The sequence below is a fragment of the Podarcis erhardii genome, assembly GCF_964252035.2.
Source record: "Podarcis erhardii genome assembly, chromosome: 1".
NCBI lineage: Eukaryota > Metazoa > Chordata > Lepidosauria > Squamata > Lacertidae > Podarcis > Podarcis erhardii.
In genome coordinates, this window is record NC_138497.1 from 77,619,879 (window position 1) to 77,645,894 (window position 26,016).

Consider the following 26,016-nt stretch of genomic DNA (forward strand, 5'->3'; position numbering starts at 1 on the left):
CAGGATTGAATTGACCTTTTGGCATGGTCCAGTGGGGCTGCTCTTACATCTTATCATTAATGGTTGTATTTTTGGCTGCTGTTTTTATTTATTTCATAAAATTTACACATTGCTTGATTGTGAAAAACCTCAGTGTTTTACAAAAAGATTTAAGTCTGGATGCAATTCAGAAGAACGGGTTGCAGTCCTGTGGCTGTACCCATATATAGCAGGGTGACTTTGAGTCATGGCGATTGTTATGGCTCATGAAATGTCCCTTTATGCATGCACACAGCAATTTGTATGCACATTATGTGTATTTTAGATTACTGGATAAACTGAGGATATTTCAGCTGGAGAAACTAAGCACCAGCTAGCTTATGGGCTTTAATCACTTATACGAATGAGACCCTTCAAATCAGCATAGAATATTCACAGAAAATTAGGCCTTCTCTTTAGGTGTGTTTGAAAAAGGAGACAAAAATCAGCTGAAATTATGTTAAAAGCCTGTATGGAGGAACAGCAGGTAATGTTCATCTCTCTCTTTTCTCTTCCATGCTGAATTGCTTTAGTTTTATGCTCACTATTTTAAAGTGTTTTTGGGTAATATCAGAAATGGAAGCTTCTTTGCCTCTTAAAAGAAGTCATCCGCTTGGTAGCATGCAGAGCTTTTCTTCCCTCTTCACCAAAGGGGATCTGTTTCATTGTCATCTTTCTTTTAAAATTTTAAGATGAGCTCCAAATGGGCACAGGCAGCAGTTAAGGAGCAAGGTTAATTCCATGTATGAAGCTGCTGAGCTATTACATTGTATTAAGCAATCTCATTTTATACCATGCATGCCCTCAGATAACTGTCCCCTGTATAATGGGGGTTCTGGGAATGTCATGAGTCAGATAATTCATAGGTGGTTTGCTTCCAAAGTGAAGATTGCACTCTCCTATTGAGCAGTAACCCCCCACCTTTTTTGCATTAATCTTTGACCTCACTTTCAAAAAACACAAACATTTCAGTGAAAGGGTATATTTCATCATAGGGTATAATGGTATCTTTAATGTATCCCACATATAGTTTTGCTATTCAAGCCCATTGACTCAAGTTTTTCATTCTGTATCTTATGGCATCACTTTTAGAGAGGAATTTGCTTGGCTTTCGTGCAAAAAGCCCAGCACATATTCTGCACATGCTCTTCTGTCTTTAAACTAATTATTCCCTTGGTTTTCTTTGTTAATAAAAGGTTGATCCAATTATTCCCTAGTTGTAAAAAAAAGAAAAGAAATAAGGTTGGTCTAATCAGGTTTAAAGACCAATTAGATACAGAGGTCAATGAAATTTGCCCAGCAGAAATTCCTTACTAAGTGTTTTCCTGTTTTGAAATTGTGTATTATTTTTTGCTAGGTACCAGTAAAGCGATTAGTTTGATTCCCTGTGAGAGTTTCCTCTCTTCCCCACCACCTGCCTCTCATTTTACCAGCCATGTCTGAGCCAGTTTTTCTCATATGCTTTTAAGATCAGCTTCCTGGGTTGTCTTTTCTACTCCCAACCCTGTATAATAACCAACTATTTGTTACATTGGTAAATATGCTAATGTTGTTGTTTTCTAGTCGTTTAGTCGTGTCCAACTCTTCGTGACCCAGTGGACCAGAGCATGCCAGGCACTCCTGTCTTCCACTGCCTCCTGCAGTTTGGTCAAACTTGCAGTCCATGGGATCTTTCAGTCCATGGGACTCTCAAGAGTCTCCTCCAGCACCATAATTCAAAAGCATCAATTCTTCAGCGATCTGCCTTCTATATGGTCCAGCTCCCACTTCCACACATCACTACTGGGAAAACCATAGCTTTAACTATATGGACCTTTGTTGGCAAGGTGGTGTCTCTGCTATTTAAGATGCTGTCTAGGTTTGTCATCGCTTTTCTCCCAAGAAGCAGGCGTCTTTTAATTTCGTAACTGCTGTCACCATCTGCAGTGATCATGGAGCCCAAGAAAGTAAAATCTCTCACTGCCTCCATTTCTTCCCCTTCTATTTGCCAGGAGGTGATGGGACCAGTGGCCATGATCTTAATTTTTTTTATGTTGAGCTTCAGACCATATTTTGCGCTCTCCTCTTTCACCCTCATTAAAAAGTTATTTAATTCCTCTTCACTTTCTGCCATCAATGTTGAGTCATCTGCATATCTGAGGTTGTTGATATTTCTTCCGGCAATCTTAATTCTGGCTTGGGATTCATCCAGTCCAGCCTTTCACATGATGAATTCTGCATATAATTTAAATAAGCAGGGAGACAATATACAGCCTTGTTGTACTCCTTTCCCAATTTTGAACCAATCAGTTGTTCCATATCCAGTTCTAACTGTAGCTTCTTGTCCCACATAGAGATTTCTCAGGAGGCAGATGAGGTGATCAGGCACTCCCATTTCTTTAAGAACTTGCAATATACTGTTCCCACAAGGAATTGTTAACTTCAATCCCTGGGCTAACACTGGCATTAGAAAAGGAAACTGAACTGGATACCTAAAAGCCCTCCTAAAACCATATCAAAACAGATCAGCAGCTGTTCCCAAATCAGCTGGAAATGATGGGGCAAGTAGGAAAAGCAGGTACTCCCTCAATTCAACATAGTTTACTGAGTGTCCTGTGCTAAGGGACATTCAGTCCACCTGTGTCTTGGTTGGTAGAGGGAGGGCCCATCTGCCTTCACATCCTTCCCTTTCCTCAGTTCCTGACCCGCTTCCCACAGGGTTCCATGCCAGGACTGCTGGGTTGCACTTTAGACCTGGTCACCAAACTTTTTGGGCCCCTGACACATTTGCAAACCAGAAAAACGGTTGTGCGCACCATACCGACTGCAGCCAAGCACATACCACACTGGTTATATTGGCTACAAGCCTAATTTCGGTAGGGTAAGGGGAGGGGAACCTGTGGCTCCATGGAAGGCCTTTGTGGGTGCATGTGCACTCACAGGCATGGCACTGACAACCCCTGCTTTAGATTTTGTTAGCATCTCATCTTTTAATTGCAGTGGCATTTGTGGAGAGCTGAGAGACACATTAACTGGGTGTATCTACTTGGGCAGTTTCTACAAATCTGCTCCCTAAGTAAGTTCCATCTCGTTAGGGCACTACAATTTAGGATTGATATAGATGGCTCTCCAATGGTGTGATGGCAAATTCTAATTTATTTGCATGCCAGCTGCAGCTTGAAGTGATCCACTGTATGCATAACTTTTTTTTTTTTTTGGTAGCCCAGTACATATCCAAAGGTGGTTTGCAGCAGTCCTTAAGCTATCTGGCTACGCATTTGGCAGCTACTTCACATAAAGCGCGCAGAGTGGGTGCCAGTGGTGCAAGAACTGAGGCGATCTGAACTAGGTGTGAGAGCTTTGGCACTCTTAAATTCAGATAAAGGACAGTTCAGGTTTTCTCAGGGAGACTGGCCAATGTATCTTTATGCCTGATGGAGAAAGACTGACAATTGTGACCTTGGTGATGCTGCTGATCTGAACACTGGCCATTGTGACCACATGCTGATTCTGTCTGCCTGAATAAGTGAGAGACTGGTGGTCACTGTGTCCTTATGCTGTTGCTGCTGGCCTGAAGACTGGCCATGAAGACCACATGCCGATGTAGGTATTGACATTTTTAAACTCCCCTTATACCCAAATGTCTCCAAGGTGCTATGTTGTTGTTGTTGTTTAGTCGTTTAGTCATGTCCGACTCTTTGTGACCCCATGAACCAGAGCACACCAGGCACTCCTATCTTCCACTGCCTCCCACAGTTTGGTCAAACTCATGTTGGTATCTTCGAGAACACTGTCCAACCATCTCGTCCTCTGTCGTCCCCTTCTCCTTATGCCCTCAATCTTTCCCAACATCAGGGTCTTTTCCAGGGAGTCTTCTCTTCTCATGAGGTGGCCAAAATATTGGAGCCTCAGCTTCAGGATCTGTCCTTCCAGTGAGCACTCAGGGCTGATTTCCTTCAGAATGGATAGGTTTGATTTTCTTGCAGTCCATGGGACTCTCAAGAGTTCTATACAGATGTAATTAATAAAATACAGCATGCCAATCCTAATCACATAATCCAGGATGGGGAACCTGTGGCCTACCAGATGTTGTTTGACTCTAACTCCCATCAGCCCCAGCCAGCATGTTCAGTAGCAAGCAATGATGGGATTTGTAGTACATCAAAACATTTGGAGAGCCAGAGGTTTCCGATGCTTGACTTAAGGGAATATTAAGTTGGAGTACGTCATTTGCTTTGCACCTAGAGGCAGTATTGGCCTCAACAAAATAATGTTCAGAGAGCTAAAATAAAAGCTCATTATTCATGTGATTCATCTGATGAGCTTTATTGAAAATATTTTTTCTCTTCAACCGAGAGGAAAAACAAGTTATCTGGGATCCTTATGTGTGTGCTGCAAGTAATTAGTGTAATCAATAATAAAGTAGGTGGGGAAGAGTTACTTAGGTTACAAGTTGCTTATTAAAATATTTTCCTTGGCTTAACAAAGATGCATCCCAGCTTCATTAAATGCTATGCTCCTCTAACCTATGTAAAGTGATATAATGCACAATAAAATGCAGTGCATGATAAAAGGAAGCTATATTCCTCTCCTGCCCCCGCTCTGAAATGATAACAATATATTCATTGCAAATGCATATTGCCACGTTTGGGGGAAGAAATTGTTTTGCCTTTAGGCACTTAGATTGTTGTAATATAACAGATGCCCTTCATTTTACGCATTCGTACAGTGCTTGCCATTTAAATGTGCAGCAAATGCCAGATAACTGCTATGAAGACTGATGGGTGCAAGTAAGTCCCGGAAGGGGTGACTGCTTTTAATTTATGTTTGAACTCCTGTTGGGAAAGTGCTGCTCCTTAATATGACAACTAAATTATTGGTTCTTGGAACATGAGGTGGCTGCAGCGTACATCAAAAGAAAGTAGTCACTCGCACGGTAAACTCTTGTCAGAGGCAAATTGCCTTTGTTGCCACTATGTTCTTTATATTCTGGGCTTGCTGACCTGACTGAAAAATGTCACTCAGACATATTTTTAGTTCAGCATTGTTGCACATACCCTTTCAGCCCAATGAGATGACAGTGCAAAATTGCATTTGTGTTACCCTTTAAGCAGATAAGTGGTTTTTAGCTTCTAATGCAGTGCCTCAGCTGGTTGAATGTTCTGGTTCCCCAGCCCCTCAAACCTTTCTCATTTAACTAATTTATATTTTGAGGCTAGGCTTTGGAGCCTCTTTTGTAACTATTAAAAATATACCTGCCCTAAAATTTGTTTGCTTTTAAGGTGCAGCGGGAGTCTCAATTGTTTTTCCTATCACTGGCTAAGATATCTGTTTCTCTGAATTTATTTCGGGGCTGATTACTACATCATAGTGCAGTTTATGGCCCCATGAAATGGGAACACTTAGTTTTAAAGTGGCTTGTATTCTTGTTCCCAACTTTTCATTCAAAAGTGCTTCTTCTTTCTTACTGCAACTTCTGTAATTAAAGATCGTTCAGTGTAGCACTTACGAGACTGATCCGTCAGCACAATCTTTTGAATGTCACAATTGGAATATTAATGATGATCTTTCTGCTTGCCCAATGGAATGGTCACCCTTTTCTCCCCCCCCCATGAGTTGTTTTGGGGGTTCTCCCAACCCAATGGGTGGGGGAAGCTCCATTGTGCTAGCAGGAGTCCTTACACTGGCTTCCACTAGCAGAATGGGTAAGTTGAATCCTGCTCCAAGTGCTTATATTGTAGCTTTCCTACTATTAGTCAAAGTATTGCCTATTATTGCCAAAGTAGATGTGCCATGGGACATGTATGTTTAAAGATCAGAATGCCAGTTGAGAGGCTGAAGATTGGATCAAGGTTGTGCTGTGGGAAGAGGTAGTTAACTATTCCATGCCTGCTGTTTCCCCAAATTTTCCTTTCCCAACTGCTGTTGTTTGCTCCATGGGTTAAAGCATTTAGGCACCATATAGGTATGTACCCAGAATTACTATCATGGATTGCAATCTCCATGTTCAGATACCTTTCTTGTACCATTTAAAAATATTTATACAGAAGAAAAATACTTGATAATGTTTAAGAAATCTTTAGCTCCACAACCATGGTTTTTGTTGGTTGACTGGTTATCTTGTAATGATCCTCTTCTGTGGTTTTCACTATTTAACATTTGACTTCAGATACCTGTTAGAAGGAGCTGACCTAAACTAAACTAAGATCCAGTCTGCAGATTGCACAGAAGGAGGAGACTGACTAGACTTATTCAGGCATATGGTACCAATGGGTACTGAATGCATAAAGGGGGTAGTGAGAATTCATACTGTTGGCCCTGCCCCTAAGCACATCTGCATCTCCCAAACATGCACCCCTGCTACTATGTGTTTGGCTTCATTCTGAGGGGGGCCCTATGTGGGTACAGATGTATGTGCATGGGGCTTCCTATATTACCCTTTACAATTAGTAGGGAAAGGTGCCATCCGTCTGTAATTAAATATTATCATTAATAATCCAGTTTTGACATTCTGTAAGCAGTTGCTGGTTGTAGCAGTTGTAATCTGCCTGTCTCCTATCTCACATGCCCAGTTACGCAAGAATAATGATAGATGTGCCAAGTAATTCTATGCATGTTTATTCAGGATACATTCTCATTGTTTTCAGTGGTGGTGCTTCCACTGAGGAAAGTGTGCTTAGAAATGCCGCTGTTAATCACTTGTCCTGGTTCGCTTTTTTAAAATGATGCTTCATGACTAAATTAACACCTCTGGAGACTGGCTGTGAAGAAGAACTGTGTAAGAATTAAATGATTCCAAAGGGTTAGATTTTATTTTAATAGCAGCTTAGGCCTGAGGTTTCTGTGTTGGAACCCTTTAATTGAACAAGGCAAAAAATTCAAATGTGTGTATGTAAACAGAAGGCTGGTAATATGCTTGTTTTCTATTAATTTAATGTCAGTTTCTGACTGTTTCTATATTCAGTAAAAAACCGATGCTTTGCTTCTGCTCTGGTCTGTTAGCTTCTATTGTGTTCTGAATGTATTGTGAATGCACTTGGATAATTTCATTTTTTTAAAGAAGCTCAGTTTCAAGGAACATAGCATTTTTGTGTATTAGAAATATACTGACAGTGTAGATACTTTAAAAGTGGGTTTCACTGAAATTAACAGAACTTTTTTCGACGCGGGTGGTGCTGTGGGTTAAACCACAGAGCCTGGGACTTGCCGATCAGAAGGTTGGCGGTTCGAATCCCTGCTACGGGGTGAGCTCCCGTTGCTCGGTCCCAGCTCCTGCCAACCTAGCAGTTCAAAAGCACGTCAAAGTGCAAGTAGATAAATAGGTACCGCTCCGGCAGGAAGGTAAACGGAGTTTCCGTGCGCTGCTCCGGTTCACCAGAAGCGGCTTAGTCATGCTGGCCACATGAACCGGAAGCTGTATGCCGGCTCCCTCAGCCAGTAAAGCGAGATGAGCACCGCAACCCCAGAGTCAGTCACGACTGGACCTAATGGTCAGGGGTCCCTTTACCATTTATGCTTAAACAGGTTGTCCTAAAAGTGGTTCCCTTTTAGTCATGCTTTCCATAGAGACAAAATGTGAAATCTTGGATGCCCCACATAGTCAAGCCATTTAACCAGGACAGGCTCTTCAGTGCCTTCCCTGTAAGCATCCACAAGTTCATCTCTTGCCCTCCCTGTCTCCACTGGCTTTTTCTGGAGTACAGCCACATACTGAAGCATAAGTGGCAGACTTTTGTGTCTACTTATAGTGGAGGTGTAGAAGGGCCTGGCTTGGAATAAACAGTCTGGCAGTGAAGCCTTGCACCTGTCTGTGCAGCAGCAAGGCTGTACAAGGTAACGTGTAAGAGTGTTGCATTTCTACTCGGTGTGTTTGTGTGCATGTTTGCCTAGAGACTGAACTGGACACAATACCATTCACACAATTAGCAATTTCATGAATGGGTCTCTAATAAGTAAACCCCTGTCTGGGGTTGGGTAAAGAGGCTTTGAATTTTTGCCCAGGGCTGGCATTCCAATGTGGCTCTTATTCCTCCCCCTCCCCACCTGCTGTTTGCATTGGAAAGAAAACTTCTTTTAACATAAATGGAAACTTCACTCCCAGTGCAAACAGGAAGCATGGAGTGGCCCCTGCCTGCTATTTTCTCTGCGGTGAAAATGCCATTCACACTGCTGTGACTGTAGTTACACTGGCTGCCAATTTACTGCTGAGCTAAGGGATATCTAAAATATTATCTCAACCCTTATATCCATCACTGCAATCAGCCGAAGAAGTCTCCTGCAGATACCATCTGCACAAATGTAAAGAATTGGACCTTTAGCATTGTGGCGCCTCCGCTTTGGAATTCCCTCCCATTACAGATTTGACAGGCATTGCTTCTGTTGTCTTTTTGGCACCTAGCAAATACATTTTTTCTTTCAACAAACCTTTTATCCTACCCTGTTTCTGTATTGGATTTTAATTTGTTTGCGTACATATGGAATTGTTTTGATGATTTTTTTTTTTTGTCTTCGCTGTGAAACCTCTTCAAGATATTTTATGGGAGGCATTTCATTACTGGAACCAAATAAATAAATAAATAAATACGTGTGTGAGTAGCATTACATCTAGTTCCATCTTGAGGCTGCAGTGCGACACAGTTTTTCGGGAGCAAGCCAAAAAAGTGGCAGTGGCAAAAGTACCAGTCTTATGGGTTATGTTGGCCTGGGTGGGGAAGGCAGAATGCAAGTGTCTGATTGGACGACATCAGTGTGGGTTTTTACTGGCACTTGACAGATTTCCCATGCTTTGCATTGAGGGTTTGGGGTTTCAGCATTATGGTTTGTGCCTTTAGCACTGTGATGTTTGGAAGAGTGTATTATTTATTACATTATCATATTCTGACGTCTCAAAATGTTGATTCATCCTGAGCCTTTGGGGAAGGTTGGGATTCATTTCCATTTAAATGTAAACTTAGTCCAGAGGTAAACAAAACATTAACTTCAATGGTACTAGCATGATACAGTGGTACCTTGGGTTAAGTACTTAATTTGTTCCAGAGGTCCGTTCTTAACCTCAAACTGTTCTTAACCTGAAGCACCACTTTAGTTATGGGGTCTCCTGCTGCCGCCGCACCACCAGAGCACGATTTCTGTTCTCATCCTGAAGCAAAGTTCTTAACCTGAGGTAATATTTCTGGGTTAGCAGAGTCTGTAACCTGAAGCGTATGTAACCTGAAGCGTATGTAACCCGAGGTACCACTGTATTTTAACTACTGCAAGGGAATTGTGATTCCATCACAGGGGTGCAAATATTTAGAACAAGGATGTAGAGTACTTCCAAGTGCAGAAGCAAAGTCCTCAGATCTTCTTTCTTCTACTTCCCCTTCCACCCAAGGTCAGGATTTTCAGACAAGAAGCCCAGTAATATATGTTGCTCTGGAACTTGAGCACATTATCTCTAGTTCCTGGTTTCCCCATAAAATACTCTAACCCTTCCTGGCCAAGACATTTAGAAGCTTGGTTCATACCCAAAGAAGAGTTACAGATGTCCCAGTTAATTTCAGTTGGGTCTAGGCCTAAGTGGATTTTGGGGGGGGGTCTCTAGGCCAGGGGCAAAGCCATTTCCAGAGTTCCTCAAAGCCCATGTGAAGAACAAATGGGGGGAGATAAACTTCCTTCAAATTCCTCCTCAAAGCCCATATTTTCTGTGAAACGTTTGGCAACCTGCTAGTTACCATGTTGTACTGTTACTGAGCCCATAAATGAGGGACAATACTATTTGACTTCCCATGCTTGTGGACTTCCCATAGGCATCTGGTGGGCAGTGTGAGACCAGAATGCTGGACTAGATGAGCCTTTGGTTTGATCCAACCCAGTCTCTCACTGTGTTCTTATGCAACAGAAACTACTGCATCTTTGTTCCCAGTTTACCCTGTTGATTCCCCTGTGTCAAATGTAAAGACTGTATGCTCCTCAGGGCAGGGACTGGTCCTCTTGTACTCTGTAAAGCACCAGGCATGCTGACGACCTTATATAAATAAACCTCTCTCTCTCTCTCTCTCTCTCTCTCTCTCTCTCTCTCTCTCTCTCTCTAAGAACCAACCAGCTGGGAAGTTTCACAAAGAAAGAATTTGATCAGCTAGCCCCAATAGTGGACAGCTTCAGCCTCATGACATATGATTATTCAGCACCTCAACGGTAAGGCAATGACAGTGGAAAACTGAACTGGCTTTTAGGGATGTAGTAGTGACATCAGGAAACATACCTGGAGCTCACTAATTAATCAGTACCCTTTAGAAGAGGAGTGGGCAGATTCCAGGCTTTATTTATTTTTTTACTTCATTATTATCTTTCTTTATGGTATACTTCTCCCCACCTCAGCATTTCATTTGAGATTGCATTGTAAATATATTGGGCATTACCTACCATATTGGCCTTACTCAAGAGGAGACCCACTGAAATCAATGGACAGGTATCTTGTCCGTTAATTTCAGTTAGTCTAGTATGAGTATGGTTCAGGCATTGCCAAACTTGGCACTCAAGCTGTTTTGGGACTACAGTTCCCATCATCCCTGACCACTGGTCCTGTTAGCTAGGAATGATGGGAGTTGTAGTCCCAAAACAGCTCGGGGGCCAAGTTTGGCAATGCCTGGTTAGGTGTATATCATCCATTGGCTACCATTTTTTTTTTGCTTGCCTGTATTAGCTTTTCTTATATCTGTTCTTGGATTGGCAAATAAGCCTCTAAAATCCCTGTCCAATATGGCTTCTGAGGATGAAGAACTAAAAAAGGAATCTTGCATTTTACGTTTTCTCCCTCTTTGCTTTGAAACAGTTCTGACAGTTGCTCTCTATACACCCTTATATTTTCTTCCCACTTTATCAAATGGTGTCTTAAGGATTTGTATCTAGTTATCTCGACTGTCAGTTTGAAGTGCGCACACAAGATAAGGGAAATCATCCAGTGGCTTGTCCAAGAAATGTACAAACAGAATTCCATATTACATAGAATGTACTGCTTTTTTCCTTTAGGACTTTTAAAATTTCAGATGCCTTCCGCCAATGATAGGCATATTGAAAAGAGGCAAGGAGAATGTTACAACAGAAGGCAAACTGTCAAGGATGCAAGGATCCTTTCTTAAAAAAACAACAGCAACACTTTACTTGAATTGGTTGAAGCGTACTTGAAAATACAAATATAAAATGACATGTTTGGAACATAGAAAAACTGTATGTGTGAAGAATGCTGGACCTACTTTTGTGTACATCTATATATTTTAGAAAGCTGTTTGCTGTGCATTTGGACTCATGTTGAGATACTGTAACAAAATTTTGTGTGATGGTGCCTGGGTTCAAGTTTTTTGTCTATGTTCAGATACAATTAAATGCAATTTTTAATTGAAACGACAGACTGACCCTTTCAAAACTGCATTGATTTTAACTAATGATTTCAAAAGGGCACTGATTTTGAGGGGTTCTTACACTTCCTGAGGGATGCGGGTGGCGCTGTGGGTTAAACCACAGAGCCTAGGACTTGCTGATCAGAAGGTCGGCGGTTCGAATCCCAATACGGGGTGAGCTCCCGTTCCTCAGTCCCTGTTCCTGCCAACCTAGCAGTTCGAAAGCACGTCAAAGTGCAAGTAGATAAATAGGTACTGCTCCGGCGGGATGGTAAACGGTGTTTCCATTTGCTGCTCTGGTTCGCCAGAAGCGGCTTAGTTATGCTGGCCACATGACCTGGAAGCTGTACGCCGGCTCCCTCAGCTAATAAAGCGAGATGAGCACCGCAACCCCAGAGTCGGCCATGACTAGACCTAATGGTCAGGGGTCCCTTTACCTGAGCAATGCCAGGTACAAGGTTGCTGGTATGTACAGAAATACAGCATGCCTTTTTAGATATACAAGACTGTATAATTTTCTGGGTTCTTTTATAAACATTGCTTCTGAGTGGTTCTATATACTTGTTTATGCTAACATCCATATCCTACTTTCCTAGGCAAAATGCCCAATCAAGGTGACTTACAAGATAAAAACAATATAAGAAAACCATATAAAATGTAATCAAACATGAAATAACAGCAATGGAAACAAGTGTAAAAGTTAATTAAGTAATGCTTTCTGAAATAGTATGTAATTGCTTGCTGCTGATCTGAAGGTTGGCGGTTCGAATCCCCGCGATGGGATAAGCCCCCATTGTTCTGTCCCAGCTCCTGCCCACCTAGCAGTTTGAAAGCACGTCAAAGTGCAAGTAGATAAATAGGTACCGCTCCGGTGGGAAGGTAAACAGTGTTTCCATGAGCTGCTCTGGTTCGCCAGAAGTGGCTTAGTCATGCTGGCCACATGACCCGGAAGCTGTCTGCGGACAAATGCCAGCTCCCTCGGCCTATAGAGTGAGATGAGTGTGCAACCCCAGAGTCGTCCGTGACTGGACCTAATGGTCAGGGGTATCTTTACCTTACAGTTTGTCTCTCCAAGACGGGAGTGTTAGAAATATCCATTCAGTATCCAAGGAAATACCCATGACCAATCCCTGACATCTCTTGGTGGGTCTGCAAATGTCTCTAGTCTGAAACCCTGAATAGTTGCTACCAGTCAGTGTAGGCAATGCTGAGCTTGATGGACCAATTGGCCTGACTCACTACAAGACAACTTCTATGTTCCTTTCTCCTAGCAAGCAATACAGTTTGTTTTGGGGATTATGGATCTTCTTAGAGCAAAGGTTTGGTTTAAGATGCTTTTGCTTCTTTTTGAAACCTGTCCCTTGACATCATATTTTATTTCTTTGCTGCTGATCTCCAGGCCTGGCCCTAATTCCCCTCTACCTTGGATGCGGGCGTGTGTTCAAATGCTGGATCCAGAAGCCAAGTGGAGAAGTAAAATTCTTCTGGGACTGAATTTTTATGGCATGGACTACTCAGCACTGAGCGCTTCTGGAGAGCCAATAATTGGAAACAAGTAAGGTTTCTAGAAAACTGCCTTTTGTTGTAATTATTAGTGTCTTGAGTGAAAATTGGGGCTAGGTTAGACGTGACAGAGCCATCTGATTGCATGTTTTTATTGATTATTATTATTTAGAATATTTTCAGCTACTCTTCATTGCAGTTTAGATACCAGGGTGTGTTAAAATAGTACTGGAGTCAATTCTACAATAGTAAGCTTATTCAAAACAAAACAAAACACCACTATATCAACTAACACTCTAGGTCTTTACTTTGCTGAAATAGGCCTTAAAGCATTACTTAAGGTGTTGCCCAACTTAGATTCTCACCTGGAGTTAGATAATTCATTGAATATTGGCACTTAATGGAACTGAAAGTCATAGCACACATATGGGGAGAAGTTAGTCAAGAATGGAGAAAAGTGCCTGGAACAACAAATTTGGGGTTGCGGGTTGCTGTTACACCCTACACTCCCCACTTTATGTGCAAACACAGCAAACAAATGGAAATAACGGGTTTTCTTCCTGTCTGCTCCCTCCTTTTTAACCCCATGCCTCTTTGGCACATTTTCCCACCCAGGGGCTCTGCACATTCTACCTGTCTCCACTCTGGTCCATACCTTTTCTGTCTACTTTTGCACTGCACCCTCTCCTTCAGCTACCCTGCCCCCTGGGCTTTCTGTTTCTTAACCTTCTCCCCAGGTCCACGTTCCAGCCCCTAACACAACTATGTGTTCACAGCCCCTAACACAACTATGTTCAATGTGTATGTCTTTATTCTCTTGCCTGATGTGCATAATTATGGCAAGTGCAAGGCCATATAGAATTAGTTTGGAATTAAGATCTGGCAATGGGCTAAAGGGTAAACAGCCTTGTCACTGAGTCCTGGACTGGCCTTGTAATAACACGGTCATAGCGCTGTGGAATTCTTCAGCCTTTCCTTCTCTTAGCATGGGAGCAACTTTAATAATATGGAAGGTTATTTCTGCAGCAGATGAAATGAAGTTCTAATTGTAGACATTTCCAGCTAAATATTCAGCACATGGATAGCATACCTTCTTATTAAATTCATGCACTAGACAATAATTTATTATGTGTCAGCTTTGGGAATTGTAGCCCTCTTAATAGCAGCCCAGATACACAGCAACACTCTTGAGCTTAAATATGTCCTTTGCGCTTCTGAATACTTCTCCTGGGATTGTCAACATAGTGGCCATCACACAAGGTTTTGCAGGGGCCTTCCATGGCACCTACCAGGTTCCTTTGTCCCCTCTCCTCACCGAGGAGACCACATAACAACGGTCCTGAAAGACCTACATTAGCTCCCGGTACGTTTTCGAGCACAATTCAAAGTGTTGGTGCTGATCTTTAAAGCTCTAAACAGCCTCGGCCCAGTATACTTGAAGGAGTGTCTCCACCTCCATCATTCAGCCCAGACACTGAGGTCCAGCTCCTAAGGCCTTCTGGCAGTTCCCTCACTGCGAGAAGTGAGGTTGCAGGGAACCAGGCAGAGGTCCTTCTCGGTGGTGGCGCCTGCCCTGTGGATGTCAGGGAAATAAACAACTATCTGACTTTTAGAAGACATCTGAAGGCAGCCCTGTTTAGGGAACTTTTTCAGGATCGTGCTGTTAATATTCTGTTGGGAGCCACCCAGAGTAGCTGGGGAGCCCCAGCCAGTTGGGTGGGGTATAAATCATCATCATCATCACCCCCACCCTGAAGGTTGGCTTGAAATAAGCATTTGGTTGTAGCCAGTGGAATGGGTCGTGGTGTGTGCTTGGCTGCGGTTTGTGTGTGTGGTGCTCACAACAGTCTCTCTGGTTTGCATATATTCCTGGGCCCAAAAAGGTTGGCAGTCCCTAGTTACTAGTGCCTTGCCTGCCCTATCTACCACATAGCGAAAATGCCTTTAATTTGAGCAATATTGTGATCAGGCATTTTCTGAAATACTTTGAAAGGCTGGGTAAAGTGCTCAGTCACACACATGTATTTTGTGCCTAGCGTGGAACTTTATTGAGCTATGTGATAAAACATTTTTGGTGAGAAAGCCATTCCCAGCTGTCAGGGTGTGCACACTCAAAGGGGTGTGCTCCTGCCTTTCCACCTTAATTCCATTTCCCTCTCCTTCCTAAGTGCAGAATCTGCAAGTCATTTCTTTTTTTTTTAGGTTTATCTGAAGTCCTCCAGTTAAATATAACAAAGCGTAACTATTTGCCCTATGAAACTAAGAGAGAAGCACATCAAACGTTTCATAGATTAACTTCAGTGAAAGTGCAAATGTAATAGCTCCTTTTGTGTCAATGAGGACATATTGAAATATCTTCAAAACTGACTCTAAAATCAGGCTGTGTGCCCTTAACGTCTTTAAAAGAATCTTGAGTGGGTCTTTTATGTCGGTTTACACACTAAAGAAGGTTTGATATAATAAATTGTAAGTTGAAAAATTTAAGAGATTTGACATTGAATTGTGCTGTTCAAAGACAAAGGAAGATTCTTTGCAAACTATGTAAGGATGCAGAATTCCCCTGAGAGCTTTATTGGCCGCCTGCCATGCTGTAAATAGTGGGTAATAAAAAACGATACTTAGAAAGGCTAGAGGTGAGAGCTTCCCTGCAAATTATGGTAATGAAGAATGTTAAAGGTATGGCTGCAAGTGACCTTAGTGGGGTGGAGAACAGGACCCCCCAATATTTGGGGTGGTGATGAGCGGATGTACCAGTAAAATTATTAGATGTGGCTTGCTTGCAGCAATGGCTTGTTTACAGCAACATATCTGTGGGGAGATATGGACGTGTTTTCAAGGTCATAACCGCAACAGGGATACAAAGGTAATGTAATATATTGATTGAAATGATATTTTGACTGGTGTCAAAATAGAGTTAAATTACATAATACTTTTCTTTTCATGTTAGAATAAGTAGACACAGCTTGTTTCCTAGGAGCAAGCGCCTCTGAACTCATTGGGAGTTAGTGTTGGATCGTTATGCTTAGGATTGTGCTAACAGGTGAGGCTTAGTGAAGGCAGCTGGCTGGGCAGAGTGTGGTCTATTTGCATATTCACACCGATTGGTTGCTTTCAGCCTTGTGCAGTGAATGAAGTCATTGAATAATGCTGTTGAGGATATTTTTGCTAGCTGCATCTTATTCAAAATCAGAAGACATTTGGCACCACAATTTTGGCAAATAAGATGAAGATAGAGAAATTTGTATGGTTGATGAAATAGATGATAGAGGGCAGGGACTCTTGACACCACCACTGTAGAACAGCAGGTGCACAATCATTCCTGAGTCTTCCCAGGTTTTGTCAATCACTTCTACAGAGAGCAGATATTGGTAACACTTGTATTATCCACATACTTACACTTTCTGGGAGGGTGTTGTTGCTGCATCTATTGCCCTTGCTTCTTGTGTACAACTTGGTTATACAGGCAAGGGCTCTTAAATATGCCTGTCCCATGTGAATAGCAAGGGAAGCTTTGCCAGAAGCTTAACCATTTGGCTGCATCTGCAGCTGAGTTCATAGAGAATTCTAAGAACATACAAAAAGCCCTGCTGGATCAGGCCACAAGGGCATCTCCTCCAGCTTCATGTTCTCATGGTGGTTCACCAGATATCTGTGGGAAGCCCACAAGCCGGAGATGGATGCAGCCGTCCCCTTACCACTTGTGTCTCCCAACAAATGGCATGCAGAGGCATATTGCCTTTGATCCAGGAGGTAGGTAGCATGCAGCCATCATGAGCAGTAGCTATGGATATCAACCAGGTTCGGTCACAATGTTTATAATGTTCTTACTAACCATAGTTTAACTAAATAACATTTCCTTGTGCTTGCATGTCATCGGAAACTGATTTGTTGTTGTTTGTTAAAGCAGAAGCTTCCAATCTCCTCTTTGTGGCTGTGAAAGAACTGAAAAAGGGAGAGGGAATGAGTTTGTGAGACTCACTTCAGTTCATCCATATATTGGATGAACTGTGGGCTCCTTTTGCCTCTGAGCTGTGCCACAGTCCTTTTACAGGGAGCATTGAAATGGCACATTTACAGTTGTTGGGCTGAATATGTATCATCAGTTGGGAAATGCTGTACTGAAATTTGTGTGTGTGTTTCCTTAAAGTGGGATAAGACATTTCCTCTTTTGACATATAGCCTATCGGTGTTGTGCTTTATAATCAATGGACTAGTCAACTGCAATGCTTTGCTTGTCTTTAATATGCTTAGTGAGGTGCAATTGAATGAAGTGAAAAACATCCCCTCTCCTGTAAATTTTATTAGGTTTCATAATTGCCAAACCCAATAGATAGCACTGCATATTGGGGTTAATAAAGGTCCATAGAAACAGATGTTCTTTGGTCATTTAGTCCTTTTATTTTCTAAAACTTAATTAACTGAAAATGAGAAAAGCCCTGTAATTGCCAAAGTTTGCATTTGCAGTAACTTTGGCTTACACTTTGTAGCTTATGCCTCCTGCACAGCCTTAACTGTGGGTAAATCCATGCTTCTGGTAACTGGAGCTTCAATCAGAAATACAGAATAGCTTCTAAGGACTTGTTCACACTTGGCATGCATATCAATTGATTTCTCAACAAATGACTGTGGCTGAATGTGTGAACTGACTTCTTGGGCAAAGCATTGTATTTGAGTTTTGTGAGGTAATTTCAAAGTCCTGCCTACCTATGATAGCTCATCCATGTGTGCAAGCCATTATCCTATCACACTTGATGTTGCAGTCTCTGACTATGTTTCGATCATATCTTGGCTCAGTTAGCTGATTCTCACTTATAGTCACTTTGTTCCTCCCTAATACAAACTGGAAAACAAGCCAGGAAGGATTCAGTTAATCACAGTTCTGTAGTTCTATTGCAACAGGAAACAATCGTTTCCTTAAAAGCCCAGGTATGAAAACATGTTTTAAATTGGCTTAATTAATAGCATTGCTTTTCAGAAGCTATTAACCACAGTTTCCTGCTTCAGAATTAGCTAAACATTTCCTGACTTCTTTGTGCGAAGGAAAGAATGAAGCAGGTAGAAGAGTCTGGCTTCATCTGGATGCAATCATTATACAAACAGTCATAGGTGAGCAAGCCCTAAAAGATGGAATAAATATTTTCCAAATTTTCTACAGTAAGTTGTTTCATGCTCAGAAAGAGTTCTGCTTGTGCAGTGGGACTTCCCACTGGATGGTTGGCACGCATCTGTCTCGGGAAACAATGGATGAGTGTGCCTTCAGGGGTGAAGTCAAACTGTTGGAGAGTTAAAGTGCCTGCTGTGGCTGTAGAGAAACATGCTTTGTTGCAGCAGGGGCAGATGAAGGTGTCCGGTTGTGCTGTTTCAGGTGTACCATGGCATTTATTTTTTCCCATACCTTACTTAGCACCACATTGACATCCACCCATACTTAGTGCCCTTGCTTTGCTCCATTTGTGTCTTGGGGGCATATAAAAGATCAGTGACCACAAAGCTAAGAAACTAGCAGACATAATATATAGCATTTGTTGTTCAGTTAATAGTTCACCTTCATTGGATGTTTGGGGGGGTTAAGGAAGACCTTTGAGGATATCTTTTATTTTTTGCTATTTCCTCTACATAAAGTTCAGAGGACACAGCTTGCTAAACAGTTACCTTTAAAACTTTAAAGTTTTAGCCAAATGGAGATCCTGCTGGGTGTGAGTCTGTAAATGCTCCTTTATTTGTTATGTCTGACATTTGAGAATTCCTTCTGCATCTGCTTGCAAGTTAGTTTAGTTTCCTGGATGCTGTTGCAGGCTACAGAGCTTGTGATCTACACACACACACAGATACACACACACACACACACACACACACACACACACACGGCACTTCCTCTCCCCCTTTAACTGTAGGGTGAAATTTAGATTCGCTTGGCCTTTAGCATTTGCTTGCTACCTGATTCAGCATCTTGGGCTTCTGTCACTTTTGCATGATTGCTTGATCACACAACTTTTTGTTCCATTTCTGCACCTTCACTAATTATCTTTTCTAGTAAGTGATTGCTCAATCTGTCCACATTTAATTGCCACATTGACAGGCATAATTGTAATAAAAAACAAGACTTACGAGGCTTATAGGCACTGAAAGCTAAGCACATTAACTTAGTTTCACATTAAAGTTATAATTGGAAATCCTTAAGTCAGAAGAATTTATAATATATCTGAATTGTCTTAACATTTATTAATGCTTGTCCATTTGAGCGCAACTGATCAACTTAAACCAGAGGCTGTAATACCAGCACAAACCTACACTTATAAGCATCCTAAGGGGTCTGTTTCCTCCCCTTTTCCTTTAGCGGTGCCACAAGCTGCTTTTCATGCCAGAAGGATAGGAGGTATGGTACAGTGGCTTTAGGGGACAAAAGAGAATTAAGGTGCACTGCATAAGTATCTTCTCCATCTTGTTTCTCTAGACTGTGGCCAGTGTTTGCTTGTAGGTCTGAGTGTGCCATTGTTTTTTGGAGTTAATGTTTTATTTTTATTTTTTCCTTAATTTTTATTAAGTACAAATTAGAAAACATACATATTTACAACAAAAGAAAATACAAAAGAAAAAGAAAATACATTTAACCAAGGAAAAAAATTAGAGAATACTTTGTCTCTTTTCATATTTACAGTTATTTATACCTCTATAAAATGCTATTCACAATAAAGGAGTGAAATGAAAGATAAGATATCAGAAAAAAGAAAAAAAGAACAAAGAAAAAAATGAAGTAAAAGAAAAGGATCATAAGTAGATAAGTATTCACTATACATAGCCGTTTCCCATCTATATTTATATTCAATTCTATAATTTCATCTTGTCCCTACCTTAAAAAGTGTTTTTTTGTTTGTTTGTGTTTTTTGGTGTTAACATTTTAATCCCAAAGCAATCTTAAGCTACCAGGACACAATTTCTCAAGTATTCTTTAAGGAGGCATTGATGTTAAACCATTTTAAAGCATTTAAAAAAAAAAGTTGGTAGACCTGAACTTTTAGGTTACACACATGATTTTTATGAGCAATCTGATGGCTTTTGGTTTCCTGCTGCAACTTTCCACCCTTGTGCCAGAGAAGTTCCTTGCTTTTGTGCATGTGCACATGACGTGTCTGAACTTTCAAAGAAGTGTGTTCACTTTTTGTTGCTGGTTCCCACCAGCAGAGATACTGTGAGGTGAACATGAATGCTTAAAGATTTTCTTTCTTGTTATCCTGTCTCCTGTCTAATCTTTACTTCCAGTCAATAGTGCCAGTAATTAGCTGTGTAGTATCAGTGGGAGCAAAACCTCTTCAGACCAGCTACAAGGCAAGGTGGAGCGAAAGAACCAAGATCAGACATTCCTAATCGTGAGCAGGAGCAACAAAGGCATATTACAAATTCTAAACATGGATCTTTTGGTATTTAGTCTCCTTTTGCTGAAACGGACAGAACATTAAATGTGACTTGTACAACAAGCTGTGCTTTAAGTTGACATGGTTCTCCGGTATTTTCTGTTTGTTTATTTCACTTGTAATTTGCTTTCTCCCCTTGAAAACTGAAATGTCAGAATGAACTTATTATCCACATTCAGGTAATATGCCTCAGTTTCAATTTAAAAATGAGTCTGATAGACCACTCATTGTACATATGGGGGAACTGAAAGCACTTAGTGATGTTAGTTTGGTCAAAACTTCAATCTCTTGGTGGCCCTAAATGAGCCATCAGAAGCTGTCAGAACCAGACATAAAGAAAAGAAGAAACATTTTTTAAAAAAATGCATTCAAATTGAAATTCGTTGAGGTATTTGTTGTTGTTAAAGAGGATTTCTAACTCGTGGTCTCAGTCAATATGTTACGAAAAAGAAAATGTTTTTAATAGAACAGTATCCACATGTAAGCAAGCCAGACGTTTGTATATTTGTGGTGGTCAGACTGATATTGTAGATTTTGAAAATGCTCTGGAATGACAGAGTTAACAGCAACCTATGTATTTTAGAGTTGATGGTGCATTAACTCATCTGACATCCTGCAGAAGTGTCCATAACTCTAAAAACCTGGGTTCTGCAGGAATGGGTCAAAGCTTTGTAAGTGAAAGGCATTTTGAAATAAAACATATTGCAGTGAAGCAAAGGATGAGGCACACCAAGCTTTCAGTAAAGTAATATTTATGGAGAATTGTGTGTCTTTTGACTGAGATGGAGGCCTTCGGAATGGAGAAATGCCTGCACTCCCGCAACGCTCAGTGTATACATGTATATGGATGTGTTTTACGGAATAGAAATCTTTTGAAATGTTTCCTCGTGTAGTACACTCCCTAGAAGTGATGAAAGTTTAAAGACTCTGAAGATGAATGTTGAGGGAATAGAGGATCTGTTTTAAAGAGTGGAAAGTGAGCTGCTAAGACTGGATGAGGGCCAGCCCAAGACATTTAGAAGTTTGAAGCAAAGAAGAAAATGGTTGTACCTCATTCTGTGTGCAGAAGGGGCTGGATTGATAATTGAACCTTTCTTCAACACTGGAAATGGGGTACCTTCCTCTACTACCTTAGGTGGTGTATAATATGTCTAGCACATACAGCTCTGCTCTCCAGAGAGACAGGCCAGGAAGCTTAGGAGGAATGACTGCTCCTGGTGGTGGGAAGGCTGCCACTGCTACCTGAGGAGATTGCCTCACTCTCCCTAATGATTAGCGATGGCTGGCCCTGCTTATTGCACTGCAAGGAACTAAAGCTGATGGCAGCTGGATATTGAGCACTTTTCTTTTTGGGCACATCTTGCTGCTGTATTACATCCAAGTGGAGAAAGCAGCTAGCATAGTTTGCTTCGCCTGCTTAGGTGGTTCAATGACCATAAGACATACAGTGGTGTCTCGCAAGACGAAATTAATTCGTTCCACAGGTTTTTTCTTCTTGCGAGTTTTTCGTCTTGCGAAGCACGGTTTCCCATAGGAATGCATTGAAAATCAATTAATGCGTTCCTAGGGAGACCGCCTTCTGACCAGATCCGGGGACAGTCTGTCCCCGGACCTCTTCTGAAGGCTGGCGGGGGGAGAAGGACTTTTCTCCCCACCGCCAGCCTTCAGAACAGCCTTCTGAAGGCTGGCGGTGGGAAGAAAAGCCCTTCTCCCGCCGCCAGCCTTCAGAAGAGTTCCTGCAGGGCTGCCTAGGCTGCGGATAGCAGCCTGCTGCCAGGTGCGAGGGACGCTCTGAAGCAGAGCGCCCCTCGCGCGGGGCAGACATTCACAGCTTGGGGAGCCCTGCGGGGAACTCTTCTGAAGGCTGGAGGCGGGAGAAGGGCTTTTCTTCCCACCGCCAGCCTTCAGAACAGCCTTCTGAATGTTGGCGGTGGGGAGGAAAACCTTCCTCCCACCGCAAGCCCCGGGAACAGAGGAGAATCGCTGCGCGCCTTCTCCTCTGTTCCCGGACCTGTCCTGAAGGCTTGTGGTGGGAGGAGGGCTTTCCTCCCCACTGCCAACCTTCAGAAGGCTGTTCTGAAGGTTGGTGGGGAGGAAAAACCCTCCTCCCACCGCAAGCCCCGGGAACAGAGGAGAATCGCTGCGCGCCTTCTCCTCTGTTCCCGGACCTCCCACCGCAAGCCTTCAGGACAGGTGCTGCGCTTCCCCGCTGTCCCCGGAGATTTCCCTATGGGCTTTCGTCTTGCGAAGCAAGCCCATATGGAAATTCGTCTTGCAAAGCCGCTAAAAAATCGGAAAACCCTTTCGTCTTGCGGGTTTTTCGTTTAGCGAGGCATTCGTCTTGCGGGGCACCACTGTAGTTGCAGGCCCAGAGACGATGAGCCCATGGGATATATGGGATTTAGATTGAGCGCTGGGTTACAGAGAAGGTAGAGTGAAATGTGATGACAAACAGGGATCCTTAGGAAGAAAGAATTTATACAGGCTGGAGGCAGAAGAACTGGAAAGGTTTTGAAAGATGTTTCAGAGACACCTGTTTGCAGTTTTGTATTGTGTGCCTTAGGGGGTTGTTTGTTTGTTCCTGGAGGTGATCAGGGTTAGTTGCAGAATAATCACTTCAGGAGCCACCTTTTGTTTGTGGATACCAGTGTGGTAGAATTCAGTGTTGTCAACTTTTGTTTGAATTCACCATTCCCCATGTTAAGTGAATGCAGAACTTCATAAATAATAGGTGTTGGACTCAAATTCACTCTCTTGAAGGATGCATTTCAGAACTGTGTGTAGGCATTTTGTGTTTTCTGGATCAGCATCACACCAGACCAAAAAGTGTCCATATATTACTTCTGTTACTAGAAAAGCGCTTCTGGGGCTTAAAGCAGCCTCCCCCAGTCTTGTGTCCTTAGATGTTGTTGAACTACCATCCCACAGTCCCTGACCATTGGCAATGCTTGTTGGGAATGATGCAGGGTTGTAGTCCATTAATATGTGGGTATACAAGGAGGTGGAAAGCTGCCCAATGTATTCTGCTCCACAGTGCTGAAATAGTTTTCCATAGACCATTGTTGAATTTTGGAAATCAATGAACCAAGTTGACTTGCCTTTTCTCAAAACAGTAATAGCACAAAAATCACTTTTGGCTTTTGACCTCCACATTTGTGTGATCTTCATCTTGATGGAGAAAATGAAGTACTTTTTTCAGTTTTAAGGTACTGAAATACAGTTACGTCCGGGAAATGTATTTATAACTTGATCTGAGAACTCAGATCAAAGGTTTTTAAAAAAATGTTCCAAGTCCTTGAATATAAGAACTGAACATGTGCTTCATACGCCCAACACATTGCAAAGTGACAACTTCATATTAATTTTGACTGTGCTGCAGTGAGGGAGGCAGCCATAATAATACTGCAGTTATAAAAACAATTTTCATTACTTTGGGAGGGTTTACCCTTCAGATACAGTGTCAGTGGGAGGAGAGGAACCATTGCCTTAAAATCTTGGGTGGCTTCTATGGGTGTAATTTCCTTCAGCAGAAGCAATTGTGAAAAACTTTATAGACTATTTTATCCCTCATAGCTGTTACAATCACATCTCCCTTTCATGACAGACTGCGTAAGACTGTAAAAAGACATGACATTTTAAGGATAAATATTTTTACTTCCTCAACAGATCAAATTTTGTTCTCAGTTATGCTTTCAATCTCTTAAAGAGTAGGTTTCTTCTGTTTTTGTAAAATTTGCCTACTTTTTGTGATAATTTGAGAAAACTTCTCAGCTTTTAGTGAGTGTGTGCTCTACTACATAACATACCTTCCAGTGAAAATAACTCGTATGATTATGTGGAGGAAGTGAAATACTATAGGAACTAGTTTGACTAGCAAAATGCTAGTCCAAACCTAAGTTCTTCTAGGCAAGCCATAACCTATAGGGTAAACTTTGGTTACTGCTCATGGTTAGTGTGGAGAGAGTTGGTACCCCTCTTTGAGGGTTCACACATTTGCCCTAAATGTGGTTTGGCTTAGTGTCTTATTCAAAAAGACCATTGTTGAATAAGGACAGGTTTTATTCTTACTGACTCCCAAATTGCAGGGTTTTATTTTGTTCCATAGAATTCAGTGGGAGCCATTCTGGTGTGTTTTTGTGAAAGAGAGAGAGGGTCTGGCTTTGTATTATCTTTTAGGATGAGTCAGTGCATTCATAATGCTGAGAATTCACTCTCAGGCCCCCTGAACTGTACATTTAAAGCAGTGTCACCATAAGAACAGAAGAAAAGCCTGCTAGATTAGGCCAATGGCCCCATTTAATACAGCATCCTGTTTCCAAAGTGGCCACTGCTTCAGACCGTCATGGCTTCCCCCAAAGAATCATGGGAACTGCAGTTTGTTAAGGGTACTGATAATTGTTAAGAGATCCCTGTTCTCCTCAAAGTGTGGCAGTTCCCGGGGTTCCCTGAGAAGAGGGATTGACTGTTTAAACCTCTGAGAATTGTAGCTTATTGTTTCTAGTTTAGCACATTTGCAGAAGTATTTGCAATGTGTGGCACTCTTGTAATCCATAGGTAATACGTGTATATTCTTCCTCCACTCCCTCAACCCTTTTATAGTATTTGGCAATACCAAGCACATTTTGAAATAACCAATTAATTTATTTTAAAATCTGTGTTTTGTTGTTGTGCTATGCTGTCTAGGGAGCTGGAGCAGTGAACGTTCTGCGCTTCTTCACTAGTGCCAACCTCTTAGTAAACTATTTCACCCACATTCTCTGTTCTTTTCCAGAGGACTATTGCATTCTCTTTTATTCTATGTATTTTCCTACCAATAAAGTTTAAATAGACTATTAAATCAATATGTCTTGGAGGAAGGAGCAATCCTCTCAAATTAGATCATTTACTGCAGGAAGACTAGTTTTATCAGACTCTTTCCCCCTGTAAATTAGTCTTAGAATACATGAGATTAGGCAGCTGATTGATTGATTGCTATAGCTGAACAGAGGAACACTGTGCTTTAAATGGAAAGTCTGCTTCACTCCTTATACTTCACTGTTTCTGAAGCTATTGTATAATATAAATGATTTGTAACTTTTATGTTTTATACAGTCTAATGGCATCAGTATGTTAGGATGGTTTTATCCATAAATCAACATAGCCATGTTGGGTGTAATAACCAAGTAAGGGTGTAATGGAGAACTGCACCATGCAAATACCCAGTTCACACATGACAGTAAGCCATAAACAATTTGTGTCCACCCCTCTTCTCCATGTGTTAGTGAAAATAGCTTATCAAAATTGTGTGATATTAGGGGGGGAAATGCTTTCAAAAAATTATGTATCTGGAGAATGTCACACTAAGATGTTGATGTATTTTTGTGAGGGTTTTTTTAAAATTGCAAACTGCTGTGGAAATGTGAAAAATTTAACAAGATTGAAAAAAAATGGAAGATTTGGGCCACTTTAGCACCATACATTTAAAGCAGTATGATGCCACATTAAACAGTTATAGCTTCTGTCAAAGAATTCTGGGAGCAGTAATTTGCTAAGAATTGTTAGGAGATCACTATTCACCTCACAGAGCTACAGTTCTTAGTTTCCTGTGGAGGGGGCTTGATTGTTAAACTACTCTGGGCATCATAACTCTGTGAGGGAAATAGGGGTGTCCTATGAACTCTCAGCACGCTTAACAAAATACAGCTTCCAGGATTCCTTGGGTATGCTAGGACTTTTTAAAGTAATAC

At 41.7% G+C, this 26,016-nt stretch overlaps 1 protein-coding gene and 1 long non-coding RNA gene across 8 annotated transcripts in view; both read left to right on the forward strand.

The window, feature by feature from the left end:
• Positions 1-26,016, forward strand: part of CHID1 (chitinase domain containing 1) — a 133,242-nt gene that overhangs the window by 36,350 nt on the left and 70,876 nt on the right. For all 7 annotated transcript variants that reach the window (XR_014161116.1, XR_014161117.1, XM_081880572.1 and 4 more), the window contains exons 9-10: positions 10,072-10,173; positions 12,775-12,930. Coding sequence is in view for 5 of the 7 variants with exons in the window: in XM_081880572.1 (XP_081736698.1) it covers positions 10,072-10,173; positions 12,775-12,930 (258 nt within the window). In the remaining 2 variants the exon portion in view is untranslated. The remainder of the gene's footprint in view (positions 1-10,071; positions 10,174-12,774; positions 12,931-26,016) is intronic.
• On the forward strand, positions 16,767-20,353 carry LOC309352461. Its single transcript, XR_014161333.1, has 2 exons — positions 16,767-17,984; positions 20,139-20,353. It is a non-coding gene; the product is annotated as an uncharacterized lncRNA (long non-coding RNA).